At 46.2% G+C, this 18,973-nt stretch overlaps 1 protein-coding gene across 4 annotated transcripts in view; it reads right to left on the minus strand.

The window, feature by feature from the left end:
* Positions 1 to 18,973, minus strand: part of pdxdc1 (pyridoxal-dependent decarboxylase domain containing 1) — a 57,312-nt gene that overhangs the window by 37,719 nt on the left and 620 nt on the right. For 2 of the 4 annotated variants that reach the window (XM_039774050.1, XM_039774049.1), the window contains exons 1-2: positions 18,505 to 18,688; positions 939 to 1,015 (exon numbers count right to left, since the gene is read on the minus strand). In XM_039774050.1, coding sequence (XP_039629984.1) covers positions 939 to 1,015; positions 18,505 to 18,543 — 116 coding nt within the window. In that variant the 5' untranslated portion in view covers positions 18,544 to 18,688. The other 2 variants (XM_039774052.1, XM_039774051.1) reach the window with 2 other exon arrangements.

The following is an 18,973-nucleotide window of genomic DNA, read 5'->3' on the forward strand; positions in this document are numbered from 1 at the left end:
CATCTGTTGGAATGAAAAGTGTAATGCATTTTATTACTACAAATGTTTTTGATGCGTCATCGGTTGGAATGACAAATGCAATGTACTTTTTTTCTCTAACGGTTTGTTGCACCATATTGTGATGCGCGGATATTAAACAGAAGCGAGTATAATCTTCCTTTAGTGTTACTAATTCTTTCTTCCATTTAGCATTGCCGCCATACTGCTAGGGAAAGATGTATCTTATATCTTTACGTATATCGGTGGATTAGTAATGGCTGCAGTCTCTAATGAACCTCTTCCCGGGGTGAATGCGCCCCCTGCTGGATACAGGCCTTTGCTATATTTTGGAATTGTTGACCCTCAGGTTCGATTGGTCGACTACGTTTCTGGATTACTATTCTGTGACTTTGCTTGCACTAATTCCTTTGACTCTTGTGCTCCATTGAGCTTTACTGTTATTTAACAGCACTTTGTGGGAATAATTTTAAAAAGAATTATTTTATACGATTCAGTGCTTGCCTTTATTACCAGCAGGGGTTTTACGGCGATATCCCCCTCTACTGGGCATTTATTGGAAGTGATTTTGGAACTTATTGGGACTCCTAGTTTGTGGCCATCCCCCCAGAGGTAGCACAGCAGGACGCCTCCAGGCCACAACTCCAGTGTCACCTCACTGGCTGAACACTTGAGGCCAGCGAGCCGGGAGATTCACACGAGGGACGGTGCTCAGCAGTGGCACGACAAGGCGTCTGACCCTTTACCCCTCCATGAAAGGGCACAAGTGGACCACAGAACTCGGGTCAGGGAGAGACCAGGAGAAGCTTTCCTCTTCCATACTTTAAAGCCAATTAGGTCTGCCACACAGCGCCCTCTAAAGGACACCAAGGGAAAGGAAGAGATGAACACTCCTAATTGAAGAGTCTTACAGCAGCCCCAGAAAGACCCACTGGCGATACCTTTGGCCGTCTTCTAGAATCTTCATGGCTTCGTTCAGATTCTTGCCCATTTCTGCCAACGTGGGGTCCACCATCATCTAAGAAAAGAGAAAAGACATTCAGAGTCATCTCTGAGGTGCGGCACTCATTTCTCAAGGCTGGCTCCCCTCCAGGGCTCTGTGCCCATGTGCCACACGAAGTCAGTAAATTGTATGAGTATCAGGAAATAGAACACAAAAAAAACAAGTATACGAGGTAAACTTTAACTGCTCCAGGAAGGAAACAGAATGAAAAACGCCTCTACGGGGTGGCACGGTGCTTAGCATGGCCGCCTCACAGCTCTGGGGACTTCTGGGGTCTGCGCACGGCTCGTTTGGTGTTCACACGTCACATTGATCAGCGATGCTCTTCTGCCCTGCCTGGCACCGACTCCCTCCTGCTCGCTATCCAAAGCGGCCACCTTGGTGGGGGTGAAGCGGGCCCCTCGTGTTTACAGATTACATTTCATGTTCTGCAGGACACAACTTATCCACAGCCTTACAGAAGTGCAGACAACTGTCATGTTGTCGCTTGTTAACACCAAACTCAAACCGTGGAAGGTGAAGGAGGCTGGAGACGAGTGCGTCTGACAGACACGGTGGTGGAAACGAAACCACAAAAGTCTTAAAAGGACCTTCTGGGACTTGTCCTGTTTAGCCTGACTCAAGTGTCCGTTGTGGTTCTGTGATCTTTTTGCTATTCTGCAAATATAATTACTGGCCAAGATGGCAGCCTCCAAGCTTCTCTACCCATTGTGACGGCCTGCACTGGAAAGGCACACAGAGGGGCACAAGAGCTCAACTTGAGGGGCCATCTGAAGACTTCACGTGACGTGACATGTGTGCCTGTGGATGCTTCTGCTAAGCAAGTGGTGTGTACTGTTTGCACTTTATGTAAATCTGGAGGATTCCACCGGGTGGCAGTGTCAGATGTCATCATGGTCAGAAAACACGGCTGTGTTGTGAATTGCCCGAAACATCCATTAAATTCTCAGGACACTGTGATGGATGGCCAGGGCCATTACCCGGCTGGGACGCCTGGAGTCACTATCGTCCCCCAAGACACCAGAGGGCAGCCCCTACTGGGTTGCTATAGCATCACGGATCCCCGCAGGGCATATTGGGAGTTGTAGTTTGGAGCATCCCTTTTGGGCTCCGTGGGCACCGCCAGGGGCTGCTGCAGGGTCATTGGAGGAACCGCTTCTGCCAAACCCTGGAAGAAGGTCAAGAAGCGCCTGGAGAATTTCTGGGTGCAACTTGAAAGGTATCTGCCTCACCACCAGTCGGTCTGGACGGCAATGCTTGCGATGAGGAGGAGTGGAGGCGAAGACGAGAGAGAAAGGACTGGGTGCCATTTGGTTTGGTGTTTGTGTAACGTGCTGTGCTGTCAAGTGTGGAGCACTGAAGAATAAAACGTGTGCCGTGCCGAACTTGTGTCTCAGCCTGTCCGTGTCGGGGTCTGGGGAGCACAACATCTCTGAGAAGGACGGACGTTTCATGATTCCATCCGGCAATCCAGGGGCACACAGCAAGCATCGGGCGCGAGGCAGAAATGATCCCTGGATGGGGCATCAGCTCATCGCAAGGTGAAGATGAGCGCACACAGACACACACTGGCGTCATTTTAACGTCACCAAATCCCCAAACCTGCATGTCCTTGGAAGGAAACAGGAGCCCACTGGGGAAACCCAGCAGGAAAAAAAACATGCCGGGAACAGAAGGGACGTGACTGCCAACTGTGAGGCGGCAGTGCCACCGCGCCGCCACCGAGTGTAATTATTAACAGTATTCATTATTGAAATGAAGTGAACGACTAATCTGTAAAATGTCACATACGTACAATCATCATGAAGATGACATCAAGTACAAATCTAAGGATTCTAAATGTGCAGAGAGCTGGAATATCAGAAATGTAACGTGGTCTGTGCAGCAGTCGCTACCTGGCACCAGCACACGGCGATTAACATCTGGCCCGGTTTTAAGATGACGTTTACAACGTTCTACTTTAATGACCAAATAAACTGCAAGATTAAAGTACACTGGAGAGAGCAAACAGCCGCCACACAGGAGGAGGGCCCGGCACAGAAGGAGTAACACCTCAGGGCCGGAATCAGCCGTCTACCTCCATTTGAAGGACAAAGGACACTCGCTTGAGGACTTCAACGTCCAGATATTGGATAGAGAAGACGAGTGGCTTGAGAGAGGGGTGAGGGCAGCTTCCATCCATCCATTATCCAACCTGCTAAATCCTAACTACAGGGTCACGGGGGTCTGCTGCAGCCAATCCCAGCCAACACAGGGCGCAAGGCAGGAAACAAACCCCGGGCAGGGTGCCAGCCCACCGCAGGGCACACACATACACACACACCAAGCACAATTTAGGATCGCCAATGCACCTAACCTGCATGTCTTTGGACTGTGGGAGGAAACCCACGCAGACTCGGGGAGAACATGCCGACTCCACGCAGGGCGAACCCAGGACTCCGAACTGCGAGGCAGCAGCGCTACCCACTGCGGGTGATGCGCAAATCAACAACCCCTCACTCAACAGAGGTGGAGGCCTTAGGGCTCGTTTATACTTCACGCTCAGAACGCGGACTCATCATGGCTGCCACGCGTTCCCAGCGTTCATTGAGCAGGTCCTCAGAAATGAACGTGACGCGTGTACGAGTTGCAGTACCAGCAAAAAGTCGGGGCGAGTGTGAACAAGGCGGGACGCGTGACGTCAGGGTCTCTGTCTACTATCTACAGGTGACAGAAAGCCGCTTACGGGATCGATGTGCGCGCTTCGATGTTTGATGAATTGTTCGATGTGGTGAAGCAAAATTCCGACATACAGATGCAATCGTGCTGCTTTTATATTCAAGCGTCGCATATTCCCCATCGGGATGACGCGATTCGTTTTAAAAGTCTCACATATCATCTTCTGTGCCGTCTTTTTTTTTTTGCAACTTCACAACAGCATGTACCGCCACAGAGAAAAAAAAAATGAAGGACACAGTGAAAAGGTGTATTTTGTGATTAAAGTAGAAAATTCGGCTTTAATCTCGAAATGTCCACTTTAACTCAGTAGTTTACTTAATCATTAAAGCAGAGCGTAAACGTCATCCTAGTTTTTACCCGCTACGAGCTTCTGGGATTTCCTCCTGAACTGACAGCAGCGGCAGGCAACAATCCCCGTCCTGTGTTCCTGCGGATATGAAACATCTGAAGTTTTCCACACTTTCAAGTCTTTCTCCCTGGACGTTATCTTCTCCATCTTGTTCTTGTCACTTACAACTGAAGGTTCCGTCTTTCTCCTACTGATCTTAAGGTCTCTTTCATCCATAGTTCTCTTCCTCTGCTCCAATTTCCTCTCCACAATATGCTCAGTGGTGCTGCAGACAGCGTGCGCCATGGGGTCTGATCAACTATTCCACTAGCAGTAGCACCCATAACTCGCGAGAAGAGCGTCGCGGGCCACATAAGTGTTGCCGTTTAGCGTCTGCACTCTGTCGCGTCTCGTCACATCACCCCGTTTAAACTAGTACGTGTTTGTTTAAATGTCGTCCCCGTAACAGGAAACAGGAGGCAGCGACCCCCTGGAAACGTCAGAACTGGAGGTTTTTCCATTATTATTTAAACGGAAAGGAGGGAAAGAAGAGGTAGAGAGAGGAGAGAGAAGGAGATTCACCAAACCGCCACTGATGACCAATTCCTGCCTTCATTCACATCGTGACATTTTTCCAGCTTGTATCTCACTCGGCCGGATTACTACAAGGCATTCATCTCCAGAAACCCCAGGGTTGGACATTATTTTCCACCATCGCCGAGGAATCACGGTGAGATTGTTCCGGTATTTCATTCAGGAGAATCAAACACAAACATTTTGGGACAGCTAGCAGTAATTTGGACAGTTATTTATTTAACCGGACTTATTTTCACGTTCGTTATCATTCATTGTCATCATTTGTATTGTGTGTTTGTTATTCGTGTGCAGGGACCAGGGAGGATCGATTAGTGTATATATAACGCCTTTCACGTTGGTGGTCTGGTGGAGGGATATACAGTCACGGTCGAAATTATCGACACCCCTGGAATTTTCCCAGGAAATTGTTGCAATCCCAAATGTTTTGGTATCCACACGTTTATTTCCTTTACGTGCATTGGAACATCACAAAAAAACAGAGAAAAAAAGCCAAATCTGACATCAAGTCACACAGAACTCCAAAAATGGGCCACACAAACTTATTGGCACCTTGTGGGCAAATCGTTTTATTTCAAGCATGTGATGCTCGTTTGAACTCGCCTGTGCTGGCAACATAGCAATCACACCTGAAGCCAGTTATGATGGAGACAAGTTGACTGAACTTTTGTGTTGTGTGTCTGAGTGGGCCACACTAAGCATGAGGCGCTTTTCCACTGCATAGTACGGCACGACACGGTTCAGTTCAGCTCACTTTTGGGGGGTTTTCCACTGGGAACAGTACCTGGTACCTGGTCCTTTTTTTAGTACCACCTCAGCCGAGGTTCCAAGCGCGCCGAGCCGTTACCAAAACGTGACGTGTAAACTCTGATGGTCACCGATTGGCCGGAGAAAATCGTCATTACTGCGTCACTGAACTTGTGACACGAGACACAACAGACCCGCTAGATTTTTAGCACAGCCAGCGAAGGTTCGGACGCACCATTTTGTTTTAACACTGTTTCGTGGTCTATTGAGGAAGTACAGACGTTCCTCTCGTTGGTAGCCGAGGAGCAGATCCAGCGAGAGCTGGATGGGGCGACGCGAAATGAAAACGTTTTTCAGGAGGTCGCTAAGCTCTTGGGCGCACACGGCTACCATCGGACTTACAAACAGTGTAGGGACAAGTTAAAAAAAATGAAGAGCGACTACAGGAGTAGGAGAAGAACACCATTCCGTCGATATGCTCCATTGTTGTGTGTTTGTTTGTGGCGCGTTTACGATGATGTCACGGTAGTAGAGGCGGAGCAACTATAACGAAATGTGAATAATCCCGCCCACTCTAAAGCGGTACTAAACTGCAGTCGAAACGCAAACCGAGCCGAACTGAGCCGAACCAAGGTGAGCTGTACTGAACCGTACTATGCAGTGGAAAAGCGCCAATGGAGAACAGAAAGAAGAGCAGAGAATTGTCGGGGGACTTGAGAACAAAAATTCTGGAAAAATATCACCAATCTCAAGGCTACCAGTCCATCTCCAGAGATCTTCATGTTCCTTTGACCACTGTGCGTTAAATAATCAAGAAGTTCACAACACATGGCACTGTAGCTAATCTCCCTGGACGTGGACAGAAGAGAAAAACTGATAAAAGACTGCAACGAAGGAGAGTCTGACCGAACGAATCAACTTCAGAATATGTTCAAGCTGTTCTGCAGACTCAGGGTGCAACAGTGTCAGCTCAAACTATCCGTCGACATCTGAACGAAATGAAACGCTACGGCAGGAGAGCAAGGAGGACCCCACTGCTGACACAGAAACATAAAAAAGCCAGACAGGAGTTTGCCAAAATCCTTCTGGGTGAACGTCTTGTGGACAGATGAGACCAAGGTAGGGCTTTTTGGTAAAGCTCATCATTCTACTGTTTACAGAAAACGGAATGAGGCCTACGAAGAACAGAACAACACAGTAGCTCCAGTCAAACATGGTGGAGGTTTGAAGAGGTTTGACTGTGTGCAATGCATCATGAAATCTGAAGACTACCAAAAGATAATGGGGCGCAATGTCAGAAAGCTGGGTCTGTGTCAGAGGTCATGGGTGTTCCAGCAGGACAATGACCCCAAACATGCCTCTAAAAGCACCCAGAAATGGTTGAAGACAAAGCGCTGGAGAGTTCTGAAGTGGCCAGCAATGAGTCCGGATCTAAATCCGATTGAACACTTATGGAGAGATCTCAAAATTGCTGTTGGGAGAAGACGCCCTTCAAATCTGAGAGACCTTGAGCAGTTTGCAAAAGAACAGGGGTCAGAAATTCCAGTTGAGAGGCGTAACAAGCTTGGCGATGGTTATAGGAAGTGCTGGATTTCAGTTATTTTTTCCAAAGGGCGTGCGACTAAATATTAAGTTGAGGGTGCCGATAATTTTGTCCAGCCGGGTTTTTGAGTTTTGTGTGAAATGATGTCAGATTTGGCTTTTTTTTCTCTTGTGCTGTTCCAATGCACGTAAAGGAAATAAATAAGTGGATACCAAAAGAGAATGGTGCACTTTCTGGGAAAATTCCAGGGGTGAACGATAATTTCGGCCATGACTGTATGTATATATTATGCCGGGATTTTGTATTATTGTATTTTTCATTTTATTTCATCTGTGTGCACAATTATTAAGCAAGTTGTGTTTTTGAGGATTCATTCTACTATGAACAGACACAGTGCTATCAGTCAATCCAAAATGTTAATAAACCTGAAACTGGAATGTTTTACAAAGGAAACGCGAGTGTGAACGTCATCAGGGGAATATTATTACGCAAAACTAAAATGTTCCCATCTCACTTGTTTGTTTCCATCTGTTAAAGTCAGAATAACAAACAGCTCTATAAATTTACAAATAAACATTTGTGACATTTCAAATATGATACCAGTGCCCAATACAGCCAGCCTTGTGTTCAATGAGAGTCATAAGCCGTCCATTCATGGAGTCGGTCGGTTTCTTGATCTGTTGACATCTTTTTGTACAGCAGCAGCAGCAGCCACAGCCTCTCCCAGACGCCGTTCACAGATGTCTTCTCTTTTCCTTCTCCGTAAATCTGCCGTGTAACAAGGGCTTTAGGTCAGGTGAGGAAGGGGGCCATGTCATTATTCTGTCAGAGAACTTCAATGCATGTGACGGGGCATCGGCCTGCATATTAATCCGGGTCTTCTAGAAAGATGCAGACTTTTTCTTTTACCACTGTCTTTGTCTTCTAAAAACTGGCAGTAGGTTTGGGAGTCCATCTTAAACCTGAAAAGGTCCAACTAGCACATCTTATGATAATACCAGACCATACCAGTACCCCACCTTCATCTTACTGGTGTCTGAGTCGAAGTGGAGCTCTGTGCCCGTTACCGATCCAGCGACGGGCCCATCCATCTGCTCCGTCAACTGTCCCTCTCGTCTCATCTGTCTTCAGATGTTTCTCGGCCCAGTCTTGACGTTTCAGTTTACGTGTCTTGCTCAGTGGTGGTCGGGTTTCAGCCCTCCTTACCTTGGCCACGTCTCTGAGCACTGGACACCTTGTACTTTTGGACACTCCAGGTAGGTTGCAGTTCTCGAATATGACAGCACTGGAGGATAACGGCTTCCTGGTAACTTCACGTTTGATTCTTCTCCAATCTTTGGCAGTTTATTTGCGTTTACGTTTCTTGTGACCCCGTTGACTATTTGCAACAAAACGTTTCATGGTTCTGTGATCTCGCTGCAATATCTGAGCAATTTCAAGAGTGCTTCATCCGCCATTTTTACAATTTTTGACTTTTTAATGTCGGTTAAATCTCTTTTTTTGGCCCATTTTACCGGAGGATAACAAGCTGCCTAATAATTCTGCACACCTTGATGTAAGGTGTTGATCTCCTTAGGCCACGCCCTCCCTCATTACACAAATACACGTCACCTGACATGCTTATATCCAATCAGCACTCAAGTTTGTACAGCTTAGAGTAAATAAAATATGGTCACAATACTCACTTGCCTAATAATTGTGCACACAGTGTATGTCACTGCACTTGATTTACGTTTGGCTATTTGCTTGTGTTTACCCGTCAATTGGGGGGAAAATATTATTTGTCAGAGGTACGGCTTGGTAGATTTAGGTTTACCTCAGTAATTTATCCAGGCCACGGGTCCTGGCCAGGTAAGGAGTCGGCCCATTGCCCTGACAAGTGTCGGCTCACTACTACGACTCTGACTTGGGTACTGATGGGCAGCTTTCAGACCTCAATACTGAATAACAGAGAACTCCTTCATTCTTCCCCCAAAGTCTCACAGCGGCACCGCATTACAAATCCCGTGGAGGTGCTTTCCATTGGAGCCTCCATTGTGCTTATATACTTCCGCAGAGCTGCTGACTTGACTTCGATGTAAATGGAAGAAGAATAAGAAAGTGTTGGGCGATTCGCAAATGGAGTCCTGATCGCACTAACAGACAACTGAGCACAAGGTGCTTGAAAACTATGGAGGAATATTTCGGACAAAATGAAATAAATAAATAAATGCGTAAATAAATAAAAGTACAGTGAAATGTGAGTATAAATAAATAAATGTGTCACGAAATATGTTTTTCGTTGCTTATTTATTTATTTCATTTTGTCCGTAACATTCCTGCAAACCGTCATGAAATACAGCTTGAAATAAAACTGTCACTTTCACTCGTCAAAGTTGAGAGGGTGGGCTCTAACACGCCCTCTAGTTACTGACTGGTGAATCGATAGCCCAAGAATTCATTAGAAAAATGGTTACTACTGCCGATGAAATGGATTCTGGCAAAGATATTACGTATTTCAGAGAGAGAATTGAAGATTTATCGGAAGAAATTACAATGTTGGCGGCCCTTTTAGAACTGAGTATTTGACCCTTGTTTTACGAGTATAAAGTCAGTTGCATATTCGCAGCTACTTTTTCAAACAACAGTACAGCTCTGATCAGTGGTAAAGTTGTTCAGTTCAAAATATTAGTTGGCGCTGCTTTGGGCATTCCATGTCAAAGTACCTAAACTAATACAGCCGTTGCAGCTTACCGTGTATCAAACTGGCTCATTCGCCTTGTGATCGTCTTCTCCGATACACCTTATAGATCTGCAATCTGTCGTACTTTTAAACCGCATAACAGAAGGTGTTCTATTGACTCAGCTGGAATGTCAAAGGATGGACGTCCAGAGCAGGGAACTGTGTCACCTGAACTGGAGTGTAGTCGAGTCCGTTCCACCTCTTCTTCGATAATTTCAAAAACAGTTTCATCTATATCGGAGTCTAAAAGGGCCGCCAACATTGTAATTTCTTCCGATAAATCTTCAATTCTCTCTCTGAAATACGTAATATCTTCGCCAGAATCCATTTCATCGGCAGTAGTAAGCATTTTTCTAATGAATTCTTGTGCTATCGATTCACCAATCAGTAACTAGAGGGCGTGTTAAAGCCCACCCTCTCAACTTTGACGAGTGAAAGTGACAGTTTTATTTCAAGCCGTATTTCATGACGGTTTGGAGGAATGTTACAGACAAAATGAAATAAATAAATAAGCAACGAAAAACATATTTCGTGACACATTTATTTATTTATGCTCTCATTTCATGACATATTTATCTATTAAGGCTCTCATTTCATGACACATTTATTTATTTATGCTCACATTTCACAGTACTTTTATTTATTTACGCATTTATTTATTTATTTCATTTTGTCCGAAATATTCCTCCATAGAAAACGGCCATCTGACTCCAGTGCTGAAACTAAAAAGATGTTGGGGCGGCATGGTTTTAAAAATTGGGCTTTATGGGGACTTAATTTTACTGTGCACAAGGCCCCCTCTCCATGTCTGTGGTGCTCCCTTCTCATACATGTCCATATTTCTCAATACAATACAATTTATTTTTTTGTAGCCCAAAATCACACAATGGGCTTTAACAGGCCCTGCCTCTTGACAGCCCCCCAGCCTTGACTCTTTTTAAAAGACAAGAAAAGACCTCCGGAAAGGCAGTTCAAAGAGAGACCCCTTTACAGGTAGGCTGGGTGTGCAGTGGGTGTCAAGTCAATACAATACAACACACAGAACAGAACAAATCCTCAATGCAGTATAAAAATAAAACCTTTAGAAGTACCGGAGTACAATTTAACAGTAGATGATATCCCATAATAGGATTTGGATTTGTTCAGAGTCCTGGAGACCTCATTCATCAAGCTGCCACCCCCATTTGGCCATTCCACCGCTGAAATAGCGCTAATCCAATGAAAGGATCCCTCCATCAGGGATGACTTTACTTTAGGCAGGTGGGCCGTGGCACCGAGTGTCAATCACATGCCTTCTTCTCTAAATCCATAAATGCCAAGCACACGCCACTCCTTTCCATTCCTCTCGATATTTTTCCAGAATCTCTCCGATCTGCTGTACCTTTGCCTGGCATACACCCAAGAAATAGCCCATCCACAGAGAATTAAAACAAAAGGACTTGTAGACGAGCGGGTGTCCTCCGTTTCGCACCGTCTACGTTTAGGACTGCAGGCCATCAAAGCTTCACGTGTCAGAAGTGCGGGCCTCCGAAACGAATCACGGCGCTCAGAATGAGCCTTCAGGCCCCGCTTGTTATTTGATTCGCTTCATTTGCTTAACAAATGAATATCCTGTGATGAGTCGTCGACGCCACCGCCACAGCAGCTCGGGGGGGGATCTTAAAACTAACGGCACACTTATGACCACCCTGGTGTTTTAGGACCCCTCTATCAGCACACCGCCTTCCAGAGGACAGCCACCCAGCATGCCACTGCTGTCACTTTTATCGTCCGTGTGACTTTCACGATGCCTGCGTTAACATGTTAAGTTTTGTTGACATTCAAGCCAGAAGTTTAGACGGTTCCTCCCTCTTGAAGTGCATTTTTTTTTGTGTGTACAGTAATCCCTCGCTATATCGCGCTTCGACTTTCACGGCTTCACGGCTTCACTCCATCGCGGATTTTAAATGTAAGCATATCTAAATACATATCACGGATTTTTCGCTGGTTCGCGGATTTCTGCGGACAATGGGTCTTTTAATTTATAGTACTTGCTTCCTCAGTTGGTTTGCCCAGTTGGTTTCATACAAGGGACGCTATTGGCGGATGGCTTAGAAGCTACCCAATCAGAGCACGTGTTACGTATCCTCAATGATATACGATTTGCTTCCCGCGCGGTGCTTGATTGTTTGCTTTTCTCGGTCTCTCTCACTCTCTCTGCCTGACGGAGGGGCTGTTTGCACAGAAGATACGGACGCTCCTCTAAAAAATGCCACTTTATCGCGGGTGCTTCGGCATACTTAAAAGCCCAAAAGCACGTATTGATTTTTGATTGTTTGCTTTTCTCTCTCTCTGACATTCTCTGCTCCTGACGGCGCTCCTTTGAAGAGAAGATATGTTTGCATTCTTTTAATTGTGAGAAAGAACTGCCATCTCTGTCTTGTCATGGAGCACAGTTTAAACTTTTGACTAAAGGGTGTTATTTCATGTCTAGAGGGCTCTAATAATGTTAATAGTTTGGGAGAGTTTATAGGGGCTTAAAATATATAAAAATAACCATACAGACATATGGTTTCTACTTCGCGGATTTTCATCTATCGCGGGGGGTTCTGGAAGGCAACCCCCGCAATCGAGGAGGGATTACTGTATTGTGAAGGACTTTTTACAAACTATTTTGAAATTTTAAAAGCCAAAAGAACCATTTTAGGCCTATGCAGGTCAAAACCCGCCTGTGGAGTTTTATCAGGCTGGCTACCTGGGGTGAGGCCATCTCTAGTCAGGAATGTGGACCACACTCGCCTGGAACTGCTGGAGCAGGCTAAGACGAGAAGGATTCAGCTGCAGTCAGGACAATTTTAGGCCTCGGACAGATCCGAGCACTTCAGACACCAGGAGGTCCATAAATTGACGCCTGCCCCCCCGTTTCAGGTGGTGACCTGACGCCCCTCATGACGAATTCAATTCCCTTCAGTTCCTGCACTCAAATGTGTTTTCAGCGTTTATTAAACTTCTAGACCAGCGGTTCTCAACCTTTCTAGTGCCGCGACCCTGTAATACAATTCATTTCCCACGCTGTGCCGACCCCAATTGTAAAATTATTTTCGTTGCTACTTCATAATTGTAATTTTGCTGCTGTTATGAATCATAATGTAAATATCTGATATGCAGGATGTATCTTCATTGTTACAAATTGAAAATAATTAAAGCATAGTGATTAATAACAAAAACAATATGTAATTATATATTGTGAAATATTTATTTCTAATTACAAATAAATGAAATTTTGTCTTTATGACTTATGTTTATTTGTTTTTCTTCATTGGGTATTGAACTGTATTCACCGTATTCATGTTGTATACTTATGTGAAAATGTGAACAGCATGGCGTAGCGTGGGTAACAGTCTTAATATGACAACAGTAAACTACATCGTTACAAAACTGTTGCGACAGGACACGTAAAAAGCCAACGTCAGTGCGAAGGTTGAGGCTGCTTCTTTCTCACCAGATCAGAAATTCTCGGGGCAGTCTGTGCAAATACACAACGAAGATCATCTTCTGCAACATTGATAACCAACAAGCTGGAAAGTCCTGTTTCACAAAGATATGTTGTTGGAAATGGAAGAAGAAGTGCGTAAATCCCAGTAATGTAAACAGTTAAAAATAATAAAGTTACGTCAATTAAAACGTTTGAAATTATTCTGATTCAATTGTCTGCAACATCTATCCTCGAATGACAATTATAGTAAAAAACTACCGATGGAAAAAATGTGTACAATAACAAGTTTTACACATTAGAACAGACAAAACCCATATTTCCATATTTTTAGGCGACCCCTGGCAAAGCATCATTCGACCCCCAACGGGGTCGCGACCCACAGGTTGGGAACTGCTGTTCTAGACTATCGAGGTCTCTCAGTTCTGCAGCTGATGCAGTTGGTGTCAATTAGACACAAATTGAACAAAAAAATCCGACCATTTTATATTTTATAGAATACGTCTTATATCTGTGTTTGACTTGTCTCGATCACGAGGCTGCACTTTTTAATACGTCAGTTATACGCTGCACTGAATGGAGTGGCGGCTCTGTGGCTGAGGATCTACACTGGCAATCAGAAGGTCGACCCCATAGAAAAATGGGAAATTCTAAGGAAGAAGAAGACGAAGAAAAAGAAGAAGAAATGATACGCTGCACTGAGCTACCATTAACACCACATATTCTTACAGACTCTGAGTCGAATAAATCACATAATTTGTATAAACAGTCAAAATATGTTAAACTACGCACAGGACGTTCAGGAGCTCTTCAGAGTGCTGCCTTTGTGGTCCTCTCTGTGTCATATCAGTAATACTTTATTATTACTGGTGTACAAAATTTTAATATTTGTATTGACGAAGCATTAATTGTGGCGGAGTTTATGAATGTTGCACTCGCCCTCAGAAACACAAAGAGGTATAAAGTAGTCACATGTAGAACAGGCATGTCGAGATGCCATCACCCGGAAGGCCACCCCTGACAACCAAGGTTTTGAACTGTGGATTAGAAAAAAAAATTAGCTTAGGGGTCCCGAGATGTGACAATCACATTGGAGATACCATACTTGTGTTGAAGCAATGGGGGTCGTCCAAGATTTTATCATTGCATCAGAGTAACGGGGGGCTTCCCAACATTTTATTATCACATCACAGCAATATGGTGGTCCCTGAGAATTTATTATCATATTGGAGAAATGGGGGGGTCCCCAGAGATTTTATCATCTCAGCAGAGTAATGGGGGAGGAGCTCCCCAAGATTTTACAATCACATCAAAGAAACACGGGGTGTCCCCGAGATGTTATGATCGCATGTGAAGCAATGGGGGAGGGGGGTCCACAGAGATTGTACCGCCGCATCAGAGCAATGGGGGTCCCCCAAGATTTTATCATTGCATCAAAGCAAAGTGGGGTTCCCAGGAGTTGTTATGATTACATTGGGGGCTCCCCAAAATGATATGATTATGGAGGAGCAATGGTGGGGTCCCCAGAGATTTTTATCATCTTGTTGGAGCAATGGGGGGGGCTCCCAGAGATTTTATTATTGCATCATTGCAAATTCCCCCCGAGATTTTATCACTGAGCCGGAGCAATGGGGGGGGGGTCCATGGAGATTTTATCATTGCATCAAAGCAAAGGGGGGATTCCCTGAGTTGTTATGATTGCATCAAAGCAATGGGGGGTCCCTAAGATTTGATAATTTCATCAAAGCAATGGGGGGGTCCCTAAGATGATATGATTGTGTCTCAGCAAAGGGGGGGTGTTATCATCACGTTGAAGCAATGGGGGGGGCTTCTTGTGATGTGATGATTGCGTTAAAGCAATGGGGGGGGGGTCCCCCAAGATGTTATGATGGCATCTAAGGTGTATTTTTATATCAAGTCTACAAAGTGGATGTTTTTTCAGAGCTGCTTGGCAGGATTGAGAGGAAGGCGGACGTTTACTTCCAGTCCTGAAGATCCTTAAATGCCAGCTACGTGCCGTTTGCCGACTGTTTGTTTTTCAGTCCTTCAGTGCAAAAACAAATTACAAGTGAATGAAAACAACACAACATCTCCTGGTCTGACGCTCTGTGGAAAGCCCGGCTGAGTGGGCACAACATCCATTCTTTAATAAGGAACAAATATTTTGTGAGTGTTTCTAAAACTCCGAGACTTCACGCCAAACGTAAAATTCATTAAGAAAAAAAAAGACAAACAAGACGATTACAAAATGTTAAGATCGTCTAAAGACAAAAGCCGGCCTCGCACGGACGCCGAAACTGGAAAAGCCAGCTTGACACAAGGCGCGGAGCGGGCAGAGTACGGCCCGCCGTCATCTCCCACTTGTACGCGTTTCGTCTCCCTTATGGATGACATTTTTGGATTTTTTCTTCCTGCCTCCACGCAGATTTAACTGAACGCTCAAAGGCCGATTCTTATTTTTGTGTGCAGAATTGACTGCAGTCGCCTCAAAGAGTCCACGGCAGCAACTGAAGAGCTGCGTATTCCCCGAAATGGACAACCAGCGGCACTGGCACTCGCAACTGGACGGGCCTCCTCCAATAAGTTTGATCTGAAATTCCAAATTCCTGCACAGGTTTAACTCAATTTAGGGGTACAAGGCCCTGGGGCAGCATTGGGCCAAATGGATGGACCAACCCTGGACAAGGTGCCAATTCATCAATTCCTGCTTTAGAGTTACTGCATGGCTCTAACAGCGGGCACCTCGGTGTCCAGTCAGTGTAAGATTACTGCCATCACATCTCCACAGGCCATCCACCTGCTCCACCATCAGAAGACACTCAGGACCTCTGTGCCCCATTTGTGTCAAACACTGGGCAGCACTGTCAGTGCTAGGCAAGTCGAGCATCTCTATGTGTGTTGTAATGGCAGTGTGGCACACCAGGGAGGCAGGGATGGGGATGGATGGCACCAGAATGGAGGTCTAAAAGCTGGTGTTGATAACTTTAGTACCAAACCACCACCAATGCCTGGCCAGTACTAAGTACTGGGCACTTCTGGGCCCTACTGGCATTAGTGCTTTCTGTAGCCCACCATCAACCGAATTAGGGGGACGGGTGTTTGGCGCTTTGTGCCCTTCCAGCACTTGACATCTGGCATCTCCATGTGTTCAATTTTGTTTCCTGTCAGAACTGACAAAAATGAGACGCTGGCACCTGCACTTGGAAAAGTCCTATGATGTGCCCTACACATGAGTGTGCCAAGATCAGGCATGGCATTAGAGTGCCTATGGCAGGTCAAGGAAAGGCATAAGGTGCCAGTACCTGAGCTGGTAGCCACTGTCACCTGGCAATGACATGATTGCTGTTATAATGAATAGCATGACTGCGGTGGGCTGGCACCCTGCCCGGGATTTGTTTCCTGCCTTGCGCTCTGTGTTGGCTGGGATTGGCTCCAGCAGACCCCTGTGACCCTGTAGTTAGGATATAGCGGGTTGGGTGATGGATGGATGAATAGCACGAGCCACGTGAAAACACCCGAGGATTTGGCCAGTTTCTTTACCAATGTGCCAGCCAGCACCATCAGCAAGTCACCTGGCACCACTTCTTTGCCTCAAAATGAATGAATCGCGAGCTGAACGCCAGGCTACCAAGCCACAAAGGCTGGCATCACAGAGGTCACAGCTTTGCTAGGTGCCCATATTGCAATAGGAGTGCCACCAATCGCACCAGTTACATTAGGAAAAGTGGGCACAGCTGCAGACTGCCTTTTTATGATGCCCTGTACACCGACGCCATACAGAAACTGAATGTAACACCCTGTCATTCGCTTAAGGCTTCCAGCACAGCGGGCATAACAGAGCTGATGCTTGGCCAAGACATTTCTGACCTCTCTGCCCGTTCCCTCTGTTCGGTGCCACTTTTTGTGCATACACAAGTTTTATAAATCTGACTTCCTGGTATTTTGTCTTTCTCTGTGCCATACCAGCTATATCCCTATTTTTGTGCCCTGTCAAAATCAAGGCACTAATTGCCCAATTTGCTGTCATTTTAGTGTAGCATTTGGTAGCCATGTGCCCCTGGTAGTACTGGTCACTGGGCAACAGTGTTTGGCATAGGGCATTTTGTGCACGTTTAGTACTGCATTCACAATGTATGAGACCAAGGGCATTTCTATGCCTGGCCAGCACTGCCCCCTCCTCTGGGCACTGAACAATTTCAGTGTTTTCTGTTCTGTGCCAGCATCAGATGGGGACCTGGTATTTTGGTCACTTGCAATGACACGGGTGGTCTCTGTGCCCTCATTAAACGTCAGACATATCTCCACATGTTCACTTTTTAAGTTCCTGTCAGAATTAAACTCTGGGCATCCCTGTGCCCAGCTTGCTGGTAGTTGTACATAGGATACTGGAGATACTGGGCATCTATGTGCTTTATCTTTTATTATTTGTCACTGTGCATTCTGTGCAGTTTTATTTAATATACCATTATATTGGCATCAAACTGCTCTGCCTTGCTAGCACCAAACCCTGGGCTACACAATGGCATTAGGCAGCGGGCATCTCTTTAATCCATTAGCATCTGATACAGAAACCTGGAATTTTCTTCACTGGTGGTGACACTGGGCGTCTTTGTGCCACACCAGCACTTATACCCATTTGTGTGCCCTGTTAGAATCAGACCCTAAGCATTCCTGTGCCCAATTTGCTATCACTTTATAGAGCATTTTGCATTCAAATGCCCTACCAGTACTAGACGCTGGGCATTTCTGTGCCATATCAGTATTTGTCACTGAGCATTTTTTGCATTTTTTTTAGCATGGCACTCTTCTAGCACCAGACCATGGGCTCCTCTGTGCCACATCAGCATTTGGCAGTGGGCAATTTGGAGCACTTTCAACTCTGGGGATCTCTTTAGCCCAACAGCCTCTGATGCAGGAACCTGGGATTTTGTTCACTGGTGACGCTGGGTGGCCCACCAGCACTTATGCCTATTTGTGTGCCCTGCCAGAATCAGACACTAAGCATTCGTGTGCCCAGCTTGCACTCATTTGCTGGTACTTTTGTGCGCTTTTAGTACTGGTCTGGTCACCTGAGACTTGAGGCCTGGCAGAGTCGGATACTTGGCATTTCGTTGCCCAATCAGCATCAGACACTTGTTACGTTGCCATGCTCGCGCAGGATGAAGACTGACAGTCTGAAATGTCACCCCAGGATTGCCCAGCACTGACACGCGTCGTAACACACCCACCCGACTGGTGCCCCGCTCCCGGGTGCGAGGGCAGGGCAGGGCACGCTACACCAGCAGACACGTGACGATCGCGAAAACAGACAGCAACCGCTGCCAGCCCCTGCGGCTCCCGAGTCCCGCGCCGCCCCGCGCAATCACGCCACGCTCGGTACCTGGTGAAAAGGCTTCTCCATGGAGTCGGCAGGCCGCATACGTGCAGGCTGAAAGTGCCGGAGACCTTGACGGCCGCTTCTTGGACTTAACCGAGGGGCTTTTGGCTCGGCTTCTTCTCTAGACGACAGTCGGAGGCGTGGACACGAGGAGGAGCGCAGCAAAAAGCAGCCAAGAGCTCGAACTCTGCTCACCCAAGCTCCGGCTTCTCCACTTCCTGGAACGGGTGACTTCTCCACGCTGGCAGCGACGTCGCTGCGTCGTTACCAGGCAACGACGCAACGCAACCAGGAAGTGAACTGCAAGGGCGGGGTTTCAAACAGCAGTTGCACTTAACTCCCTTCTGGTTACTGTCCGTCTATCGGTCTGGGGCTGTACTCAGATTTATTAAAGGCGACATCTGAATTTAGGCAGCACAACCGTTACAGCTGCCCAGTCTGCCTTCATCCAAGTCGGAATGACAAATGAGAC

The sequence above is a fragment of the Polypterus senegalus genome, chromosome 13, assembly GCF_016835505.1.
Source record: "Polypterus senegalus isolate Bchr_013 chromosome 13, ASM1683550v1, whole genome shotgun sequence".
Taxonomy (NCBI): domain Eukaryota; kingdom Metazoa; phylum Chordata; class Cladistia; order Polypteriformes; family Polypteridae; genus Polypterus; species Polypterus senegalus.